Raw genomic sequence first — 18,465 nt, 5'->3', positions numbered from 1 at the left:
ACTCACATGTCTTATATATATAATCCGCACTCGATTACAGCAGTGGGAAATAAAGACTCAGCAAGAAATTTCTTATCGTTTAAAATCTCTGAGAATGAACATAAAACAGGGAAGTTGGATTCCATATGAACTGAAGCCAAGAGACACTAAACGTCAATTTTGCATGAAAACTGATTATGCTATTTGGAAATACTTCAAATAGAAGTCTTATCCCACTCGCCGTATTCACCAGACTTTGAGCTTTCAGATTTTAAACTATTCCAGTCGATGGCACATTTACTTCATTAGAGGAATTTAATTCATTAGAATAAACCAAGGAATGGGTCGATTCGCGGATATCCTCGAAGATTTTCCAAAGTGGTATCCAAATGCTCCCAGAAAGACGGAAAAAAAGTAGTGTCTAATAATAGAGAATACTTTGAATAAAAGATAATGTACGGATTTTCACTACAAACTACTAATTTTTGATAGAAAACTGCGGGAACTTATTTTTACTCCCAATATATTTTAAGGTTCTATTAACTTAAATTAAGTTGTTGTTTTTTACTAGGTATCATTACTATACAGTATGGCAATTTTACCAGAATTTGTTTTCTTCGTGTACACCCTACACTCTCAATGATTGATTCTCTTTACACTGTTAACTTTTTGAAGCAAAATTGAGGCAGGTGAAAGCTAGTTTATTCAAAAATCCTCAACAAAAACAAGTTTTCTTTAATTCCTAACTTTTAGGTAGAAACAATAAATGATTATTTTTTTATGTAAAGATAGGATTATTTTATCTAAAAAAATGAAGAATAAATAAATTTATAAAAAAATAATTTTATAATAAAGTAAATAATTGTATAAATGAAGTCTGTTTTGTAATTATCTCCTTAATACGCATGTATATTTTTCGAATTATCGTCAAGCGAGTACAAACATTAGGGATTACAAATGAATATTTAATTGTAGAAAAAGCAAAATCATTACCATATTTTGTTGAATCATTAGAGAAGAAAGTGGGATAAAAATTTAAAATCAGTTTAAATGCATGTTGTTCATTAAAACCATTACCATTACCACATAAACGGAAAAATTACCTAATGAGTGGTATAATTACCATATATTTTAAGTTTTATTAACCAAAATTATGTTTTTTTTTACTACGTATCATTATTATACAGTAATGTTATCATTATTTTTTTTCTCCAAGTACACACTACACTCTCAGTGATAGACTGATAGTCTTCACGTTTTTAACTTTTTTGAAGCAAAATTGTGCAGGTGCATTGTGCTATTTCATTTAAAAACAAGTTTTCTTCCCACTGCTATTAAATCAACACAATAAATGATTGGATTGTTTTTTTATTTATTTATTTTATTTTTTTTTTTTGTAAAAAATAAGATTATTTTATCTAAAGGAAAGAATAAATAATTTTATCAACAAATATTTTTTAATAAGATGAGTAATTTCATAAATAAAGTCTGTTTTGTAATTCTCCCCTTTAGTACTTACGAATATATATAGAATTTTCGTCAAGAGAGTGTAAACATTACGGATTTCAAATTGTTACCTAATTGTAGATGAGACAAAACCAATACTATATTTTGTTGAATCATTAAGGAAGAAAGTAGGATAAGAAAATTAAAACAAGTTTAATCGCATGTTGTTTATTAATAAAAGATATTTTAGTAAATCTCTAGTTTGACTATATGTTCGTTAATATTTTATTTTGAAATAAGTATGCAAGTAGCTCAAATAATTTTAATTACAGGAATTTAATTAAACTACTTTTATTAATTTCAGAAACTGCTATGGGTATTAAAATTGAAGCGCAAAGAAAAGATTCAAAGTACCTTGAGGCTTTAAAAGTGTAAGTATTACATCTTATATATCAATATTTTAGAACGATACCTCGGAAATGCACTATATCTTGACCATCATCAAATACCTGGGTATGTGAATGTTAATGTACCGGCAATATAAAATAAAATAAACAATATGCATAATCTTTATTTCTTGTGTTTATTCCTTTTCTTATTCCTTGTCCTCAAGTTTCGAGATAATAAAAACTTTTAGCCTTGATAAAATTATCAAGGGTGATTTAATAATTTATTCCTTGATTAATCTAACTTTCATAAAAAATATTCAAATTCTTAGCGTTTTAATTTTCTGCCAAAAGAAATGCAGTCTATAGTTACTCATCTACTATTGGTTACCACATGCTCTTGGAATCTTCTTGTACTTCGATAACATTTAATGATTGTCTCGTGTCATCAATGGCGATGGGGTGGAAAGTCACGGGAGGTTGCTGTGACCACCCAAACATTTTTACTTTTCTTCAAATTTTGTTTCTCCTTTATGCATATTTAAGCAAATTAATTTTATCTTATTTAAATTATAAAACAAAGATAAAATTATAAAAAAAACTCATTTTTATTTCTTTTAAATTTCAATTTATTTCGAGTAAAAATTTCTTAAATCTACTACGATTGGGGAGAAATATAGCAGCGGTGGAAACCACAAATATAATTAAAATAAAATATGAAAAAATACAGACAAAAAAATTAGGGTATTAAATAAACTTAGAAGAAGAGAATGAGAATGATATCCTTCATGCAAAAACTCTTCGATGTAAAGAGAAAAAAATTTTAAAATCAATTTAAAAAAATTATCAGTAGTAATTTTAAAATAATTTTAATTTCCTCCGTTTATGTACCGATGGTTTTATTTAATGTATTGAAGTATTATTAATTTTTATGTATATTAACTGGAAATATTAGGCATAAAATCACCTTTACTATATCCGTATCTACTTTATTATTGTTCACTTTTTAAATTGAACAAATAAAAATATTTTAAATAAGATCAGTAGACTTTTTGCTACATTAACCTATATTTTCACTTAAAAACTACTGAAACTATATTTTCACTTAAAAAAAACGATTCTCAGAATGCATCTTTTATTTTTATTCAGTTTTCGATGAGATTTACCGATTGCTAAATTCATTGTTTTTGATTCGTGAAAGAGTGAGAAATCGTCTTCTTCTTATCTACGAATTATTATTTTTTTCTTTTTTGTATTTATTAAATGATTCATGATTTATTTTATTTATTGCCTGGAATAAAAATAGCGGCTCTTTTGGGGCTAGAGGGTTTACGGAGGTCAGAGCTCCATAATGTGGCTATTGCTTGTGGCAATGTGGTCATCATTGCGCTCAGGCCGCCTTAACTTGAGCCCAGGCAAACTGTTACCCATCGATCTGAAGCTGGGCGGGCTTCAAGACGCCACTGAGAATCGCCACTGAGACGCCACTCCTGTTCCTCATAACAGTTCAATGCATTGCCGATTGACCAATCACAGCTCATTAACTAAATAATTAAGTATAAATTCGCTAAATCAGTTTATTGGAAGAAAAATGATCATGTTGTGAAAATATTAGAATCAAAATAATTTTTATAGAAACTAATGAATTACAAACTTTTTAATGATTTAGTAAAATTCTAAATTTTATTCGGCAAAATGGGTCGACTCCCAAAAATATAACTTCGGTGCCCCTAATCTTTTATCAAGACATTCCTGAACTATAACGACTTTCCAAACCAAATTAAAGTTTTAAAGTTAATTAAATCTAAAACAAAACCTATCCTCATAAAAATCCTAATTCCCATTTTAAAAACATCATTTAGACCCTTTTTTCACCAAATTGTGTTTTTGAAACAAAAAGCAATGAAGATAATATTTAGATTAAAAGGATCTTATTATAAACCCAAATAAACTTTGAAACAAAATTTAAATTAGTTATAAAATAATAATTTATAAATATTGTGTTTTTATTTAACTTAAATATAATCTTTAGGCTGTGTTGGTAAAAGTTTAAATCTCAATTTAGATTTATTTTTAGAACTTTATGAAAAACTAAATTTTAGAACGCAGATTTTCTGCTTTAAGAACTTAGTGAAACCTTTATTACATTATGTATCTTGGTGTTACCTTCTAGAGCTTCTGAGCAGTTTTCCGATAGAATAATGAAACCTTGGGTTTGGACAGATTTTCTGTACTATCTAACACCAGAAGGGAGAAATTATAAGAAAAATGTAGCAGCAATGCTTCAATTCACATCAACTGTGAGTACTACGTATTTATAAATGTACTTAAATGACAGTACTTTTTATTCAAACATTTATCTCGCTGCCAATACTTTTTAGTTACAAACGTATTCATCTGTGAGTACTTTTTATGTAAGAATGCAACAAATTTCTAAATTTAGTCACTTATCCAAATATTCCATTTCATTATAAACTTTTATGCAGCATTATATTCCATTTTATTGCAAGTAATTCCTTATATGTTGAAATAAATTAGAAAAATGAAACTACTTTTTGATAAGTATTTAAAATAAGTTTCGATCATTTATAAATTATTTTAAATATCTAAGACAATGCATAAATGATAATTTAACTTTATAAAAATGTCAAAAATTATATTATTTTTCGCATAAATTGCATTTTGATAAATACATTTGTTTGGTTCATAACAACAAAGGTTCTGAAGCCATGATTTTAATAGGTTCTGGCAGCATAGTAATCTCTCAGAAAAGTCAGAGTAGAAATATTTATAAAAAAAAAATTATCTTCAAAAATTTATCTTCGAAAATACCGTATAAGAGCTTTCTAGTTTGTTTTAAAAACCAAACATGTAAACTTTATAATGCTATTTTTGCGTTTTCCTCAGAAAGAAAAAAAAATTTTGTAAAATAGTTATTGTTTCAAAGTTTTAACTAAATAACAGATGGAAGCTTAAAAACTTTTTTCGATTTACATCCCTGATGGCATACTATAGTTCTAAAACCATTCGTATTGAAGTTAAATACCTTCACACATTATTTTCGAATCCAATTATAAAAATTCCTTCAAACTTTAATTTGAACACTAAATTTTAAAATAATCATACTATTTGATTAATCTATTTTCATTTAAATGATTTTTTTTTATCAATTTTTGGCACAAAAAATTCATTTGATAGAAAATGCCACTCATGAAAAAGAAGTGGAATTTTAAATTTTTCATTGCTATTCACTAATGTAAGCAAAAAGATATTAAGAACTTCATCAGAAAATTTAAACCTTTATTTTTAAAATTTTGTTCCACAGTCTCTTGTATTGCATATAAAGCGATGACTTAATAATAAATATACCCTGTCTATACTATACTTCACGAAAAAATAGTTAAAAGACAATTTATTTAATTGTTATTTTACCCTATTCAAATAAAACAGTCTAATAACCATAAATAAAATGGTAATCAAACTTTGAAGCACTTTCCAATGCCCATTACCTGACGAAAAACCTAGCTGCTATGTCCAGTTAAATTTCCTTTATACGGTTCTATAGCCACACTAGTCGTAAACGGTTTCAAAACAGTAAATGAAAAAAATGCTCTTTACCGTAAACTTTACGATTAATCGCATAGACAGACTGCTGCCGGTTATTTTACTGCAATTTCAGAAAGAAAATTCTAATAGTGCACTAATAATAACTACGTTTTAATAATAAATATGTCTTAATGAAAACATATTTTTGTCAAATGGTTAAAATGCTTTAGAAATATTTTCAAGGATATAATTTATTGGTGGAAAGCAGTTTAATCCAACGCATTATAGAATCACGAATTTAATTTTAGGTAATTCGTGATAGAAAAAAAGAAATGCTAAGTAAAAGCTATGTTGATGTTTCTAATGATGAAGATCTTGGCGAAAACAAGAAAAGAAAAGCATTTTTGGATCTTCTGTTAGACGTCCATATCAAAGAAAATATGTTAAGTGAAAGAGACATCAGAGAAGAGGTGGACACATTCATGTTTGCAGTAAGCCATTATATATTACACTAAACAGTGTTTGAATCCAGTGTTTAATTGCATTTGAAGAAACGTGATTTGCCTATTCCAAAATATGCAAAAGCAACCAATGTAATAAGATCTAGTAACTATCATGTGTCTATTGTAATTTTCCTTGCCACTAACGAGTCTTGACTATTGTAAAATGCTGTAAAATATTTTTAATTTTTTTTCTTCATACGAAGCTTAAACTGATAAACATCTTCAAACAGTTAAATATTATAGTATCGATGCAAGAAAATTATTTTCTTGAGTTTAATTTATCTGATTATGTTATTAAACATTACTGATTTATTATCAAATATTCCTGCAATATTATTAAAAAATATTTAATACAATATTATTTAATATAAATCTAAGTTTGATTATAGATATTTCTTAGATTACAATAGGCTTTCTTTCCGAGAATTTTGTTTCTGTTAATGGAAAGTAGCCATTATAGTTCACGGTTAAAAATTTGTAAATAATAAACAAAATAATGCATTACATTACAGTATACATATATATTGCAAAATATTACATGGATGAAATTTTGAGCAGAATTACTCTCTAGGAACGAAACCGCAATTATTATAAACAGCAATTTTTCGCCCACATGACAAATTTACGAGAGATTTTGTCTCTTTTAATGAAATTTATTTTCATGATTTTTCCTTTATGATTGATTCTTGATTTTCATGTTTGATCCTTTTTAGCGACCATGCTATATTTTTTAAAGCACGGTTCTAGATGCTGCAGGCTAGTATTTTACTAATTGATTCGTATAATAAATTTAATTAAAAGTCTAGGTGCTTAAGAAATCACTAATCAAATTAGAAATAAAGAAATCCCAAAATTAAATAAGCTATATCCAAAGATAAAGATCGCTTTCAAAGCGTAGGCGATAATAGATCTCACCCAAAGTCTTAGTAATTGAGAAGTATCTTGACATTAAGAAATAAAAAAAACAGCTAAATTAAATGTACTAAACTAAAAGGAAAATACTATATTTGCCTTCTACAGTAAAAGCATGCAAGGAAAAATAAGTTTGCCTATCTTTAAACATTAACTTTAAAGCATTCAATTGTCTCAAATAAGTTAGTGACATGACTATGTGACATTAGATATTGAATATATATATAGTAAAATTTCTTCCTAGGGTCACGATACGACGGCAATGGGTATCAGCTGGGCCCTATATAACATAGGCTTAAGACAAGACATCCAAGACACAATTCACGAAGAACTTGATCGCATATTTGGGGATGATAAAAATCGCCCAATTACAACTAAAGACGTAAGGGAAATGAAATATTTGGAATGCGTCCTTAAGGTAAGGTTTTCCTACTGAGAAAGTTTTTTATTAAGTTGTTTAATTCTTAGATTATTTTACATGCATTTGAATTATTTATTATAAAAATACGATAAGTTACAGTTTGAATTTTTTATTAATTTTAAAATTAATTTCATCAAGTTCGAAAATTTCAGTTAATAATATCTTCAAATTCGACATCTTATTATTTGACATTGGTTTATTATCCTACTTTTCTTTTTTTAAGGATAGATAGTAACATATCTCGCCTGTTTCGATCCTTGTATAAGCTCTAACAAATTCTAAAAACAATAGCTTTGTTAAAATGTGATGTTTGTTGGTGATTCGCAATATTATGAGATATGAATTCTTATGCGGATTAACGGAATCGCAAAATTCATGTATTCGTCTATGGTGTTGCTATGAAGCCAATGGAATCAAATTCATCGAATTTCAAACAGATAACTTTGACCTCACAAAGGAACTACGTGGTTGACCGAAATCAAGGACGACCTAAAAGTTGTCGTTCAATCTGCCCCATCTTATAATGCCTATGAACTACACTGGGGAACAATATATATAGCATGCGATTTTCTCTTTAATGAAACTAAGATATTTTCCATTCCTTCACATCAAATCTGAAATTGATTTTTCTCACCAAGTTTCTTTTTTAATGACATTTTTAGTCTATTTTTTGTCGAAATGTACGAGTTTAAAAACGTTATATATAAGAGAGGGTTCGCGTAAATGTTACTATAAACTTCTAGGAGAGTTTGAGGGACATCATCAGGATTAAAATTGCGATTCCATGCTCGGAAATGTCGCCATGCACCACTAAGGGGTGCTTCCCTATTATGAACTGTTTCTCCTTGTGCTTCTGAACAGGCCATAATAGTGTAGCGCCCCTAACCACGTACGAGGACATTTCTTGGCATGGGCTCGTATCCAATGAAATTTTGATCCTGGTAATCCTCTCCTGGAAGCTGGTCGCAACATTTACGTGACCTCCTGTTACGTATAATGTTTTTAAACTTTTACATTTCGACAAAAATAGACTAAAAATGCCATTTAAAAAAATCTGTAGTGAAACTGATTAGGAGCAAAACTGATTTCAAATTTGAAATCCCTATATCCGGATTAGGCATGAAGTATTTGGACAAATGCAATAAAAACTTATTCCTCAGTGGTATCATTGAAGTTCAATGTTAGCAAATATATGATTCATTCATTTGACAAATAAGAAAAAGAAAAAGTCAGATAAGTAGATTCTATATGATTCCAGGGGCTGACAAATGAATTTTTGGGTCACGAGTTTCTTTCAGTTAGAACTTTAAATTTCTAAGGCTTATTGTTTCTTAGCAACAAACCTTAAAAACATTTATTTTTAAAGTAATGCAAGCTTGTTGTAATGTAAGTTTATTTTTAAAGTAATGTTGAACACACTAGTATTGTCTAAATATATACTTTCATTAGTAATTGTTTTCATAAATCTAGTAAAATTTTGAACTTTTGACGTAGATCGGTGTCCCTTATCGTTATCGTTGTCCCTTTTAGAGATTTTTTATGACGCTCTATTTGCAAGCAAAAATATATTACAGTATTTTTTTTAATTATAGAAAGTAGACTGGTGTTGAGTTAGAACTCCGTTAGATTATCGGAGTTATATTTGTAATAAAATATAAAATAAAAAAAAATATTCCATTCACATTCAAAAATGTATCAGTAATTTATTTTTAAATTAGAGAAAATTCAATGCTGAATTTCTGTTCCTCTTCTAGATCTAAATATCTGCATATAAGAGCAAATTTGAAAAATTATTGACTGGGAGTGAGTCACGTTCAAAAGATTTTACCTTTTACGTAGAAAAAGACAACGGTGTTTCATACTGAATTTCATAACCATAAATTATTAAAATGCTAAATATAAAATGCTTCACCTATTTTGACCTAGATAAATACAAAATAATGAAAAAAAGTATGAAAAATACGTTTAATAAAAATTCTACGTCAAAAGGTAAAAGAGTAGAAAGTTATAAAACTATTTATTAAAGACCAGACATTTAAGAAATGTGCATTTACTAATGATGTTTCTATATTTTAATATCAACATTTATCTTATCAGGGGTCTGATTAAAAGAAATTTATATCTGTTAAGTTGTTTACGGGCACTTCACAAAATATATTTTCATAAGAAAAAACTCCTTTCACAGTAATCTATAGATGTCTTCCACTAACTTCACAATATTGCTTTGAAATTTTTCATTATCTTTTCAAAATTTTCACAAAAAAATGGACAGAACCTAGGCGGAAAAAAACAGATGTAACGATATGTTTACATTCTGTGAATTTTGAGTAGATTTTTTTAATAATTTGACTGAAACAAGAGCTTGTACTAAAATGCTGGACAAACCCCAGTTATGTTTAATTTCATTTAAAGCATACTCTCTCTCTTATGAAAATAACTTATTATAGTCTATGTATAACTTAAGAGCTAATTGTAGTCTATCCATTTGTCTATTCATATAGTCTATATATTAATCCGTTAAAAACATCCCTAATGTACAATATAAATAAAAATGTTAAAAAACTCCGTATCAAATTACGGTAAAAGGTGCCAGCACTCAGGTTGTCAGTACTTTTAACAGTATAATTCATTTTTACCGGTACAAAAAAATCTGATATACCGTAGTTTTTACCGTAATAATTACAGTAAAATCACTGAATCACTATAACTCGATAAATATTATGGTGCGATATTGTACGGTAAATATGGATTTAACAGTAAAATAGATTTTACGTATGATGCATCCAAAGTGCTGGTACTTTATGCCGTACTTTGATCCGAAATTTTTTACAGAGTAGGACAATGCTTATAGAATTGTATTTATTGAAATCACTTTTAATTCCTTGCAGTTTATTGTTTTATAAAAAAAAAATTTTAAAATCTTACCCATTTATAATCTTTTTTATCTAAGCAAGTTTTGAATGAGTTATTTCCTTAGGTAATAATTACTTTCTGTTCATCATTTATTTTGTAAGCGATTACATGTGCTGCGAATTTTTTATAATGACTAGAAGAGTATCTTTCGATAATGAGCAAAATCTTAATCATTTAAGATGTTGAGTTAACAAAATTGCTACCAAAATTGCTATTTGTTTGAATTGTAGCAATTCAGACTAATTACTTATCATACCCCGAGCTGAGCTCAACGGAAAGGAATATTAATTTCCAATAATCTTTCGTAATTTTTCTCTGGCATTTTATCTAAAAATAACGCTTACTTATTAAATACCATTATTGGATTCCATTATTTAGCTAGACTAAATGAAGCCCATCGGGGAAATTTTGTTCACGTAGATTGTAAAATCTCGTAATTTAATTCTTCTTATATAAAGGAATGTGAATTAAAATATAACTTAATTAAACTGGAAATATGCCTAAATTAAATATATTTGGTAGATTTTTTTTAAAAATCGGCATACCGGACCATAAAAATCCGAACATGCCAATAATTTGCTAAGTTTAACCACGTTAAATTTGAATTATTTTTATATTTTTTTGGAAAGAAATTTATTGAAAAATGTGTGAAATATTGATATTTACGCTAGAAACATGGCTTTATTTACCTGAATACCATCTTTCTTAGAGTGCAGTAATTGAAATATCTTTCTAATATGCTCTTTACGGATTGTTTTGATTGCGATAAGTTTATATTGCATTTAAATTGATTTTTCGAGGAAAGTTTATTGAAATTTCGCTATATTATCCAGATAACTTAGAACCACGGTGGCTCAGGGGATAGAGCGTTCACCTATCAATGAGGTGCCCCAAGGTCAAAACCCAGAGGTGCCTGGTTGAAACATAATCACGTCTTGGCTCACCCCGACTACAGTGCAGATTTAAAATAACCTCATGAGTTAGAATCCCCTTGTGCCGCGGTGGCTCAGGGTGTAAGCCATTGACCACTCCATGAGGATGCCCAGGTTTAAATCTCAGCGGAGGCTGGTTGCTACGAATTCTGCTCCCGGCTCACATTGACCACAATTCTGACGTCAATTGGGTGGTAGACGGATCATTGTTTAAAGACCCTCTGCCTTCGGACAAACCGTTGTAAGTTTTAGTGGTTTTGCTCTCCACGTAAAGCAAATGCGGGTTACTTCCATTAAAAAATCCTCCACGAAAACTAGTTATCCCAATGCTTGATCCAGGATTTCCCTTGTCTTCTGGATTTGGTTCAAAATTACAAGATTACGGAGTTGAACATTTATTGTTATAAACTCAGCATTGGTTTTTCAACCCCATTAATAAAATAAGATAAGGAAACTGCTTCGTCACATAATGCATGTAACCAATCAGTTACTGCGGATGAGAGCCTGCCGGTACAGGTTAAAACTATACAACAAAGCTATTTCATGAGTATTGTGCACTATACAAAATTGCAAAAGTAATATTGAGGCAAGTTGAGAAGGGAATATTTAAAACTACATTTTGTAAGTTTTTTTTTTAAATTTAAAAACAAAAAATTATAAATCTCAATATGGGATCAAATTAACCGAATCATGGTACTCCGAGAATTAAGGTATCCAAAAGTCTCCGGAGTCAAAGTTTTGAAATTTTAAATTAAGAATTTCTTTTATGTATAGATCAATGTGTGTACTAAACACTGAAACATGCTTTTAATTTTTAAAAAAAAAGTGTGAAAAGAAATTTAAATAAGAGAGAAAACTGGTTTAAAAATAGATCAAAGATGGACTTTTTTTTGAAAATCACATAACTTTTTTAAAAATTTGTATTTATTCATTATTCCTGCTTTACTATTATTCCTATGAAAGTTCACCTTAGAGAATAGACTAACCATTAGACATACAATTAATATTTCAATTTATTACAGCAAATATCGAAATTCACGAAGAGATCGAAAATTACAGTTAAATATTTATATTTTACCTTTAAAATGTAAAATAATAATTTGTTCAACTTTTCTACATTCTATTATTCCCTAGAAACATAGCATTCAAGAAAAATGTAAAATAATTTGAACTGAAATATTTTAAGAGGTTGCATTTAGGATGAAGAGAAATAACTGAAAAATTAGTTCTGAGAAAAAGGACAAAAATGACACAGTTATAAATTTAATAACCGATATAGATGTTTTTTTATATATCATCATAACTTCCATTTTATTTGACTTAACAAAGATCTAACATTTTTTGAAAGGGAAAAGTCTATAATATATTAAAAAAAAGTCAAAAAATTGGCTTAAAGAAAGGAAGTCAAGCACAGCAGGAACATTTCACTGTGACTTCTAAGAGGCATTAAAGTTGGGTATGTAAAGTATAATCACTAAACTACACTACAATATCTGAAGAAAAAATAGGTAGAATACCAAGTTTTTCGATTTTAGGAATAAAATTCGAGAAATAAAAGATATTTACTTTATTATGTTGGCAACAATCCAGACCGTAAATGATCCTGGGGACACCACTGTAGTAGAATATTTAAAAGGTCTCACAAATTCTATTAGTTGTTCTGATAAAGAGTATTAGTAAATAAATAATGGCATATAATATATATATATATTTTTTTTTAGGAAAGCCAACGCCTTTATCCTTCCTTACCCGTTATCGGCAGAGAATTAGAGGAGGATATTTCTATTGGTAAATAATTCAACTTCTTTTTCTTCATAAATATTCTTGTTTTTAACGGAAAATTATTTACATGGATAATCACAGAAAACATATCATTAACTCTATAAATAACTTAAAAAAAAGGAAAATATTGAAATGAGAACAACTGATATAATAATATATGACATGTTTATTTTAAAATAACTTGATCTTGATTAATAATTATAAAATGCTATAAACAAAATTTAAAGCAGAAAAATTAATTTAAAAGAATAAAACAATATACCCAAATGAATTATCTATTTTTTAGTATTTTTCAAAAAAGTTTGTAGCTCTTTTTCGATTTTTGATACGAAGTTTTGCGAGTATATTCGCTCTACATCGCTTTTTCTTCTTTTAGGAAAGAAAAAAATATATACTGTTCTATATGAATATACATTTAATACTTTTATTTATTAAAAAATGCATTTTCATTTTTCAACTTATAAATTTACTTAAAGTAATTAATAAAAAGTTATTTGCTATTATGAACAATCAAAGGACTTATTTTATTAAATAAGTCCTTTCTTTATTAATATAACTTATTTAATTAATAAGAAAAATAAGGCAATTATTGAAGATTGCTGATTTCTAATAGTGAACTTAAAAACTTTTTTAAAATAAAAGAAAAAATATCGAAAAATACGCGAAAAAATATAGTTCTCTAAACTTTAGTTAGAGTTTCATAATTACGTCAACAGATGGCCAACAATATTGAACTTAAAAACTTTTTTAAAATAAAAGAAAAAATATCGAAAAATACGCGAAAAAATTTAGTTCTCCAAACTTTAGTTAGAGTTTCATAATTACGTCAACAGATGGCCACACCATACCTGCTGGAACCACATGTTTGCTGGCTACATTTATGCTTCATCGAAATCCAGAAATATATCCAAATCCAGAAGTTTTTGATCCTGACCGATTCTTACCTGATAGCTGTGCTGGTAGGCATCCTTTCGCATATGTGCCATTTTCAGCTGGTCCACGAAACTGTATAGGTAAATATATTTTCTTTCTTTTGACCTTAATTTTGAATTGTGATGAAAATTTTCAAAACATTTATTTAGCTTCAAAATTAATAATTCATTACTTTTCAAGCATCTAAGAAGATTTTAATTAATCATATTATGTGTGATATGTTACTTGCAAGCTAATAATAATAAGATAGAGTAATTAAATAAAATTAATGTAAACGTAGCTATTTCAATTAATGAACAATTGCAGTTTCTGAACATCATAGCATTAAAAATAGTTAATTGTTTTTACAATAGATGGCACTACCACCAATACTTTATAATAAAGTCTTAATATCTCCGCAGGATATTAATCTTTTATGTTCAAATAAATGTTTAAAATTCTTGTTGGAAATTATTATTATTATTATTTCATGTCAAGATCGAGTGAACAAAACTATACTAGTTGAAAATAAGTTACAAATTAGGCGTACTTATTAATGAAAAAATATTTATACTCTTCTAATTACAATTAACAATTCTCAGCCAATCTGTAAAAGAGAAAGGCAGGCAAGTTTCGTAACATGAACATATTCACTATTAAATTCTGAAAAAAGAAAATATTGATAATTCTTAAGCATTAATGTGTTAAATATTTATTTAAAATTTAAAAAATTTGTAGATTTTATGTAAGTACTTGCATACCGGCATATATTACGTCGACATAATATATTTGGCATATATTACGTCTCATATATTGTATAAAAAAAGTAATTACTAAATTCCTCTTAAAATCTGGGTGTTATAAGATCATTATTTTTCTTTACGAAATACAGGAGAAAAACATGGTATTATTTTGTACAACTTTAATAATCCTTTAGGTCTATCTTACACAGTTTCAAATAAATTAATGAAATTGTCAGACTTTAACCATATTCAATGGAAAGTTTAGTGTTCTGCTGCATTTTGTTAAGGGCAGTGAAATTTATTTTGATAAAAAAATCAATTATTAATAGATCGTAATGTATTTTTATGCTTGAAATTCTCTCAAATCTTATATATTTAACAAGAGATTTTATCTCTTATTTACATAAAGTGTCTAAATCCGTCTATTATTCGAGCTGTTCCAATAATAGATGGATTTAGATACTTTATGTAAATAAGGGATAAAAACTAAAGGGTACTGTAGTATAATTAGGTAGTTTCTGTACAAATTTCAGTTATTCGAATTACTAAATTTTAAATCTATTTTATTTCATTTAATAGTGAAAAAAAAAATATTTACGTTTTAGTCGTAAGCTAACCTTCAATAGAAAACGTGAGAAATTTTTATCAAATTTTAAACAATCTGCTTTTAGGTCATTTTTATACCGTTATTGTTCTATGCCAGGAAAAGAATAGAGATTTTCCTGTGTTAAAGTACTTTTTAATTGAAAAAAGACACATCAAAATACTTTTCAAGGTACAAGGTTCCCCTTACAACAGTCGATGAGTCGTGCAAGATTTGAAATTTCATTTTAAGACGTTTCTTACAAAAAATGTGCTGATTCTAATTTTAAAGGAAATATTTTAAACATAAGAAGGATAAACAAAATCAAGATAAATTATTTTAATTTTTGATAGTGATATGAGAGATATTAATTTCTATTTTTCAGGTCAGAGATTTGCAATGCTTGAAGAAAAGACTGTTGTGGCCAACATTCTTCGAAAATTTAGAATAGAGAGTTTGGATTCTAGAGACAAATTGCATTTAACAGCTGAATTGGTATTAAGGAATGATGGACCTTTGAGGATAAAAGTACATCGAAGATAATGTTACAGAGGCTCAAAAGGAAGAAGAAAAAAAATTTTACACTGTATAACTTTTCCTCAAATGATCAGATTTTCACACCTAAATAACATGCAGTATTAATTGGTCTATCGTCTCTAATCATGCCAGTTAGTTTGCGAAGACGATATTTTAGACTACGAAATCAGATAGGTACTAACCCTGAATATCATTTTAAGACGTTTCTTGCAAAAACTGTGCTGATTCTAATTTTAAAGGAAAATCTTTTTAACATAGAGGAATAAATAAAATAAAATTGAATTATTTTAATTTTAGATATAAAGCATTAGATTAGGATTCTGGAGACAAACTGCATTTCACAGCTGAATTGATTTAAAGGAATGATAGCCTTTGAGGATATAAGTAGATCGAAGATAATAGATCATCGATGTTACAGTGGATAAAAAGAGGGAGAAAAAAATGTTCCCTTAACTTTTCATCAAATGATTAGATTTTCACGCCTAAATAAGATTCAGCTTTAATTTTTCTATTGCCTTAATCATGTCAATTAGTTTGCGCAGGACATTATGCTAGGCTACAAATTCAGGAAGGTGCTAATCCTGAATAATTTTTTTTCATCATATTTGAATTTTTGTTTTCCGATGTATTGAAAATTTCAAGCCTTTGAAATCTTAGCTTTTTCTTTTTGGATAACAAGAACTGTATTCCACCACATGTAATCTCTGTTAATTTAGCCTTTCGTTCCAAAGCTATTCAGATTATTGTGGAAATTGCCATTTTTATTATAATGTTAAACTTATACAGTTTTAATTAAGTCAATTTTATTTTAATTACCATGACAACATTTTATCATATAGTATTGCTTACTCATCACTAGAGCCCGGATTTTGATGACCTAAAAAATCTTAACTAATGCCCTTAAAAAATGCAAAAAATGCTCTTAAAATGTGCAAAAAATGCCCTTAAAAATGCTCTAAAATTGCGCTAAAAATGCCTTATGACATGACTTAAATAAAGTAAAAATATCGAACTAAAACAATGTTTTACTCTTTAAAATTATAAGTCATTTCAAAAACTATAAAGCAATGCAATACTTGTTCTATGTTCATTAAAGTTTGAAAAATATGTTTTATATCATAAAATAGCAACAAAAAAAAAGAAAATATATTGCAACATTTACATTCTTTACAAAACATTTTCATTTTGTATAGAAACTTTAATTAATATAACAACTTACATCTAATAATATCACTAAATATCAGAATTACATTGGATTATTAAATGTTTTTCGATATTTCGAAATGTAAACGAGCGTCTCTTGTCTGAAAGTAAATTTTTATACCTGGAGAAGCTTCTTTCAATGTCTACTGAAAGTCTACTTGAAAAAGACGGTCTGACTTACTAACAATTCTTCTTCAATTTGAAAAGTTGTTGCTTCACCTGCTAGTATCCTAGAGATTTTCTTCATTGTTTGGAAGTCAGTGTTCTCCAAAACTTTGCTTAATTTAGCTGCTACACTTTGTCCTATTTTCCCCCTTGCTCTTTGCAACACTCGACTAGCTACATCAATATAATTTATTGCATTGCTAAGTTCCAGTTCTTGTTTCTCCAAGCTTGTAATTGTCGAGGACACAATAGCAAAGTTAGACTTGATAAATGCTAAATTTCCTTCGATTTTATCAGTAGCACGTTTAGCGCTATCTTAATTGATGCAGCATCTTCTGAATCAAAACTACTTACGATAGACTTCACTATCTTAAAATTTTCACTATAGTATACGCATGCATCCAACCAGGTACCCAATCGTGTGATTACTGGTTTAGGGGGCAAGCTTGGACTGCTGACTAGGAGCAAATGTTTTGAAGCATTCTTTGAGAGTTACAATATAAAATGTAAAATTATGAGACAAATCTTGAATTTCATGTAATAAAAATACCCCAAAAAATAATAAAAATTGGAAAAAATTAACAAAAACCTTAAAAAATGCTGTAAAATGCAAAGTTCGCCCCAAAATTTTTAAAAAATGCCCTATAAATCTAAAAAAAATGCTCTAAAGGACAAAATATGTCCGAAAATGCAAAAAATGCAAAAAAATTCAAATGTCATCAAAATCCGGGCCTTACTCATCACATAGTAAGCCGAAAAAACAGATCACCCAGAATAACTTTTGATCGGGTCTTCAAGTTCTAGTACTCATTCTTAATGGTTCAAGGTGGTGGTCTCAAATATGCTAATTAATTAGTGCAGACGATATTTTAAGTTACGAAATAAGACACAAACACGTGCACTCTTTGAATGAACATACCTTTTTTTCAACGGATTTGGATTTCTGATCCCCAAAATAGGGTAGCCGAAATCTGGGAAATATGGTCCACATAGTTTGGTCAGTAGAGCGGTCCAAAGATAGAATGCTAATTAATTAACATTCCACAATGATAGTTTTAATTTTTGCATATTTCGCCATATCTCGAGAATAAGTTTTTAATCCCATTATATTCTACTGTTTAAGTTTCAACCTCAGCCTACTGAACATTTTAATTTCACCTGCTGTAACTTTTCTAACTGCTCCTCGCTAACCTATTTTGTGGGAAAGTTGGAATCTTGTGACTCTCAGCAAACTACTGCTATAAATATTATACAGGAAGTTTTGTTAATATTGCACACCTCATTCTTATTTATTAAGGGATATGAAAATGTGATTGTTATATTTATATTAAAATTAACCTAAATTTAAAGCCACCATTGTCATCTGGAAACAATTTCAATATTGATTTTAATTTTTTACATTGATCATGCCTGTGTTACAGTGATTTTGAAAAAAATATTTGATGTATAAATTATATTTGGGATTTTAATTGGCGCTTCGGTTGGGGCTTCACTGGGCTTTG

The 18,465-nt window shown here is 28.3% G+C and overlaps 1 protein-coding gene across 1 annotated transcript in view; it reads left to right on the top strand.

Moving 5' to 3' along the window:
- The window catches only part of LOC107450171 (cytochrome P450 4c3-like), a 38,810-nt gene extending 21,860 nt beyond the window's left edge, over positions 1–16,950 (top strand). Inside the window, exons 5-11 of the mRNA XM_043041980.3 lie at positions 1,790–1,856; positions 3,985–4,111; positions 5,666–5,848; positions 7,017–7,190; positions 12,760–12,826; positions 13,654–13,833; positions 15,444–16,950. Coding sequence (XP_042897914.2) covers positions 1,790–1,856; positions 3,985–4,111; positions 5,666–5,848; positions 7,017–7,190; positions 12,760–12,826; positions 13,654–13,833; positions 15,444–15,601 — 956 coding nt within the window. The 3' untranslated portion in view covers positions 15,602–16,950. The remainder of the gene's footprint in view (positions 1–1,789; positions 1,857–3,984; positions 4,112–5,665; positions 5,849–7,016; positions 7,191–12,759; positions 12,827–13,653; positions 13,834–15,443) is intronic.
- Positions 16,951–18,465: the final 1,515 nt, after the last annotated feature.

Source organism: Parasteatoda tepidariorum, chromosome 6 (assembly GCF_982258835.1).
Source record: "Parasteatoda tepidariorum strain Cologne lab strain chromosome 6, Ptep-v5.0, whole genome shotgun sequence".
NCBI lineage: Eukaryota > Metazoa > Arthropoda > Arachnida > Araneae > Theridiidae > Parasteatoda > Parasteatoda tepidariorum.
The sequence above is the reverse complement of the archived record's forward strand: the minus strand, read 5'-3'. Positions and strand labels throughout refer to the sequence as shown.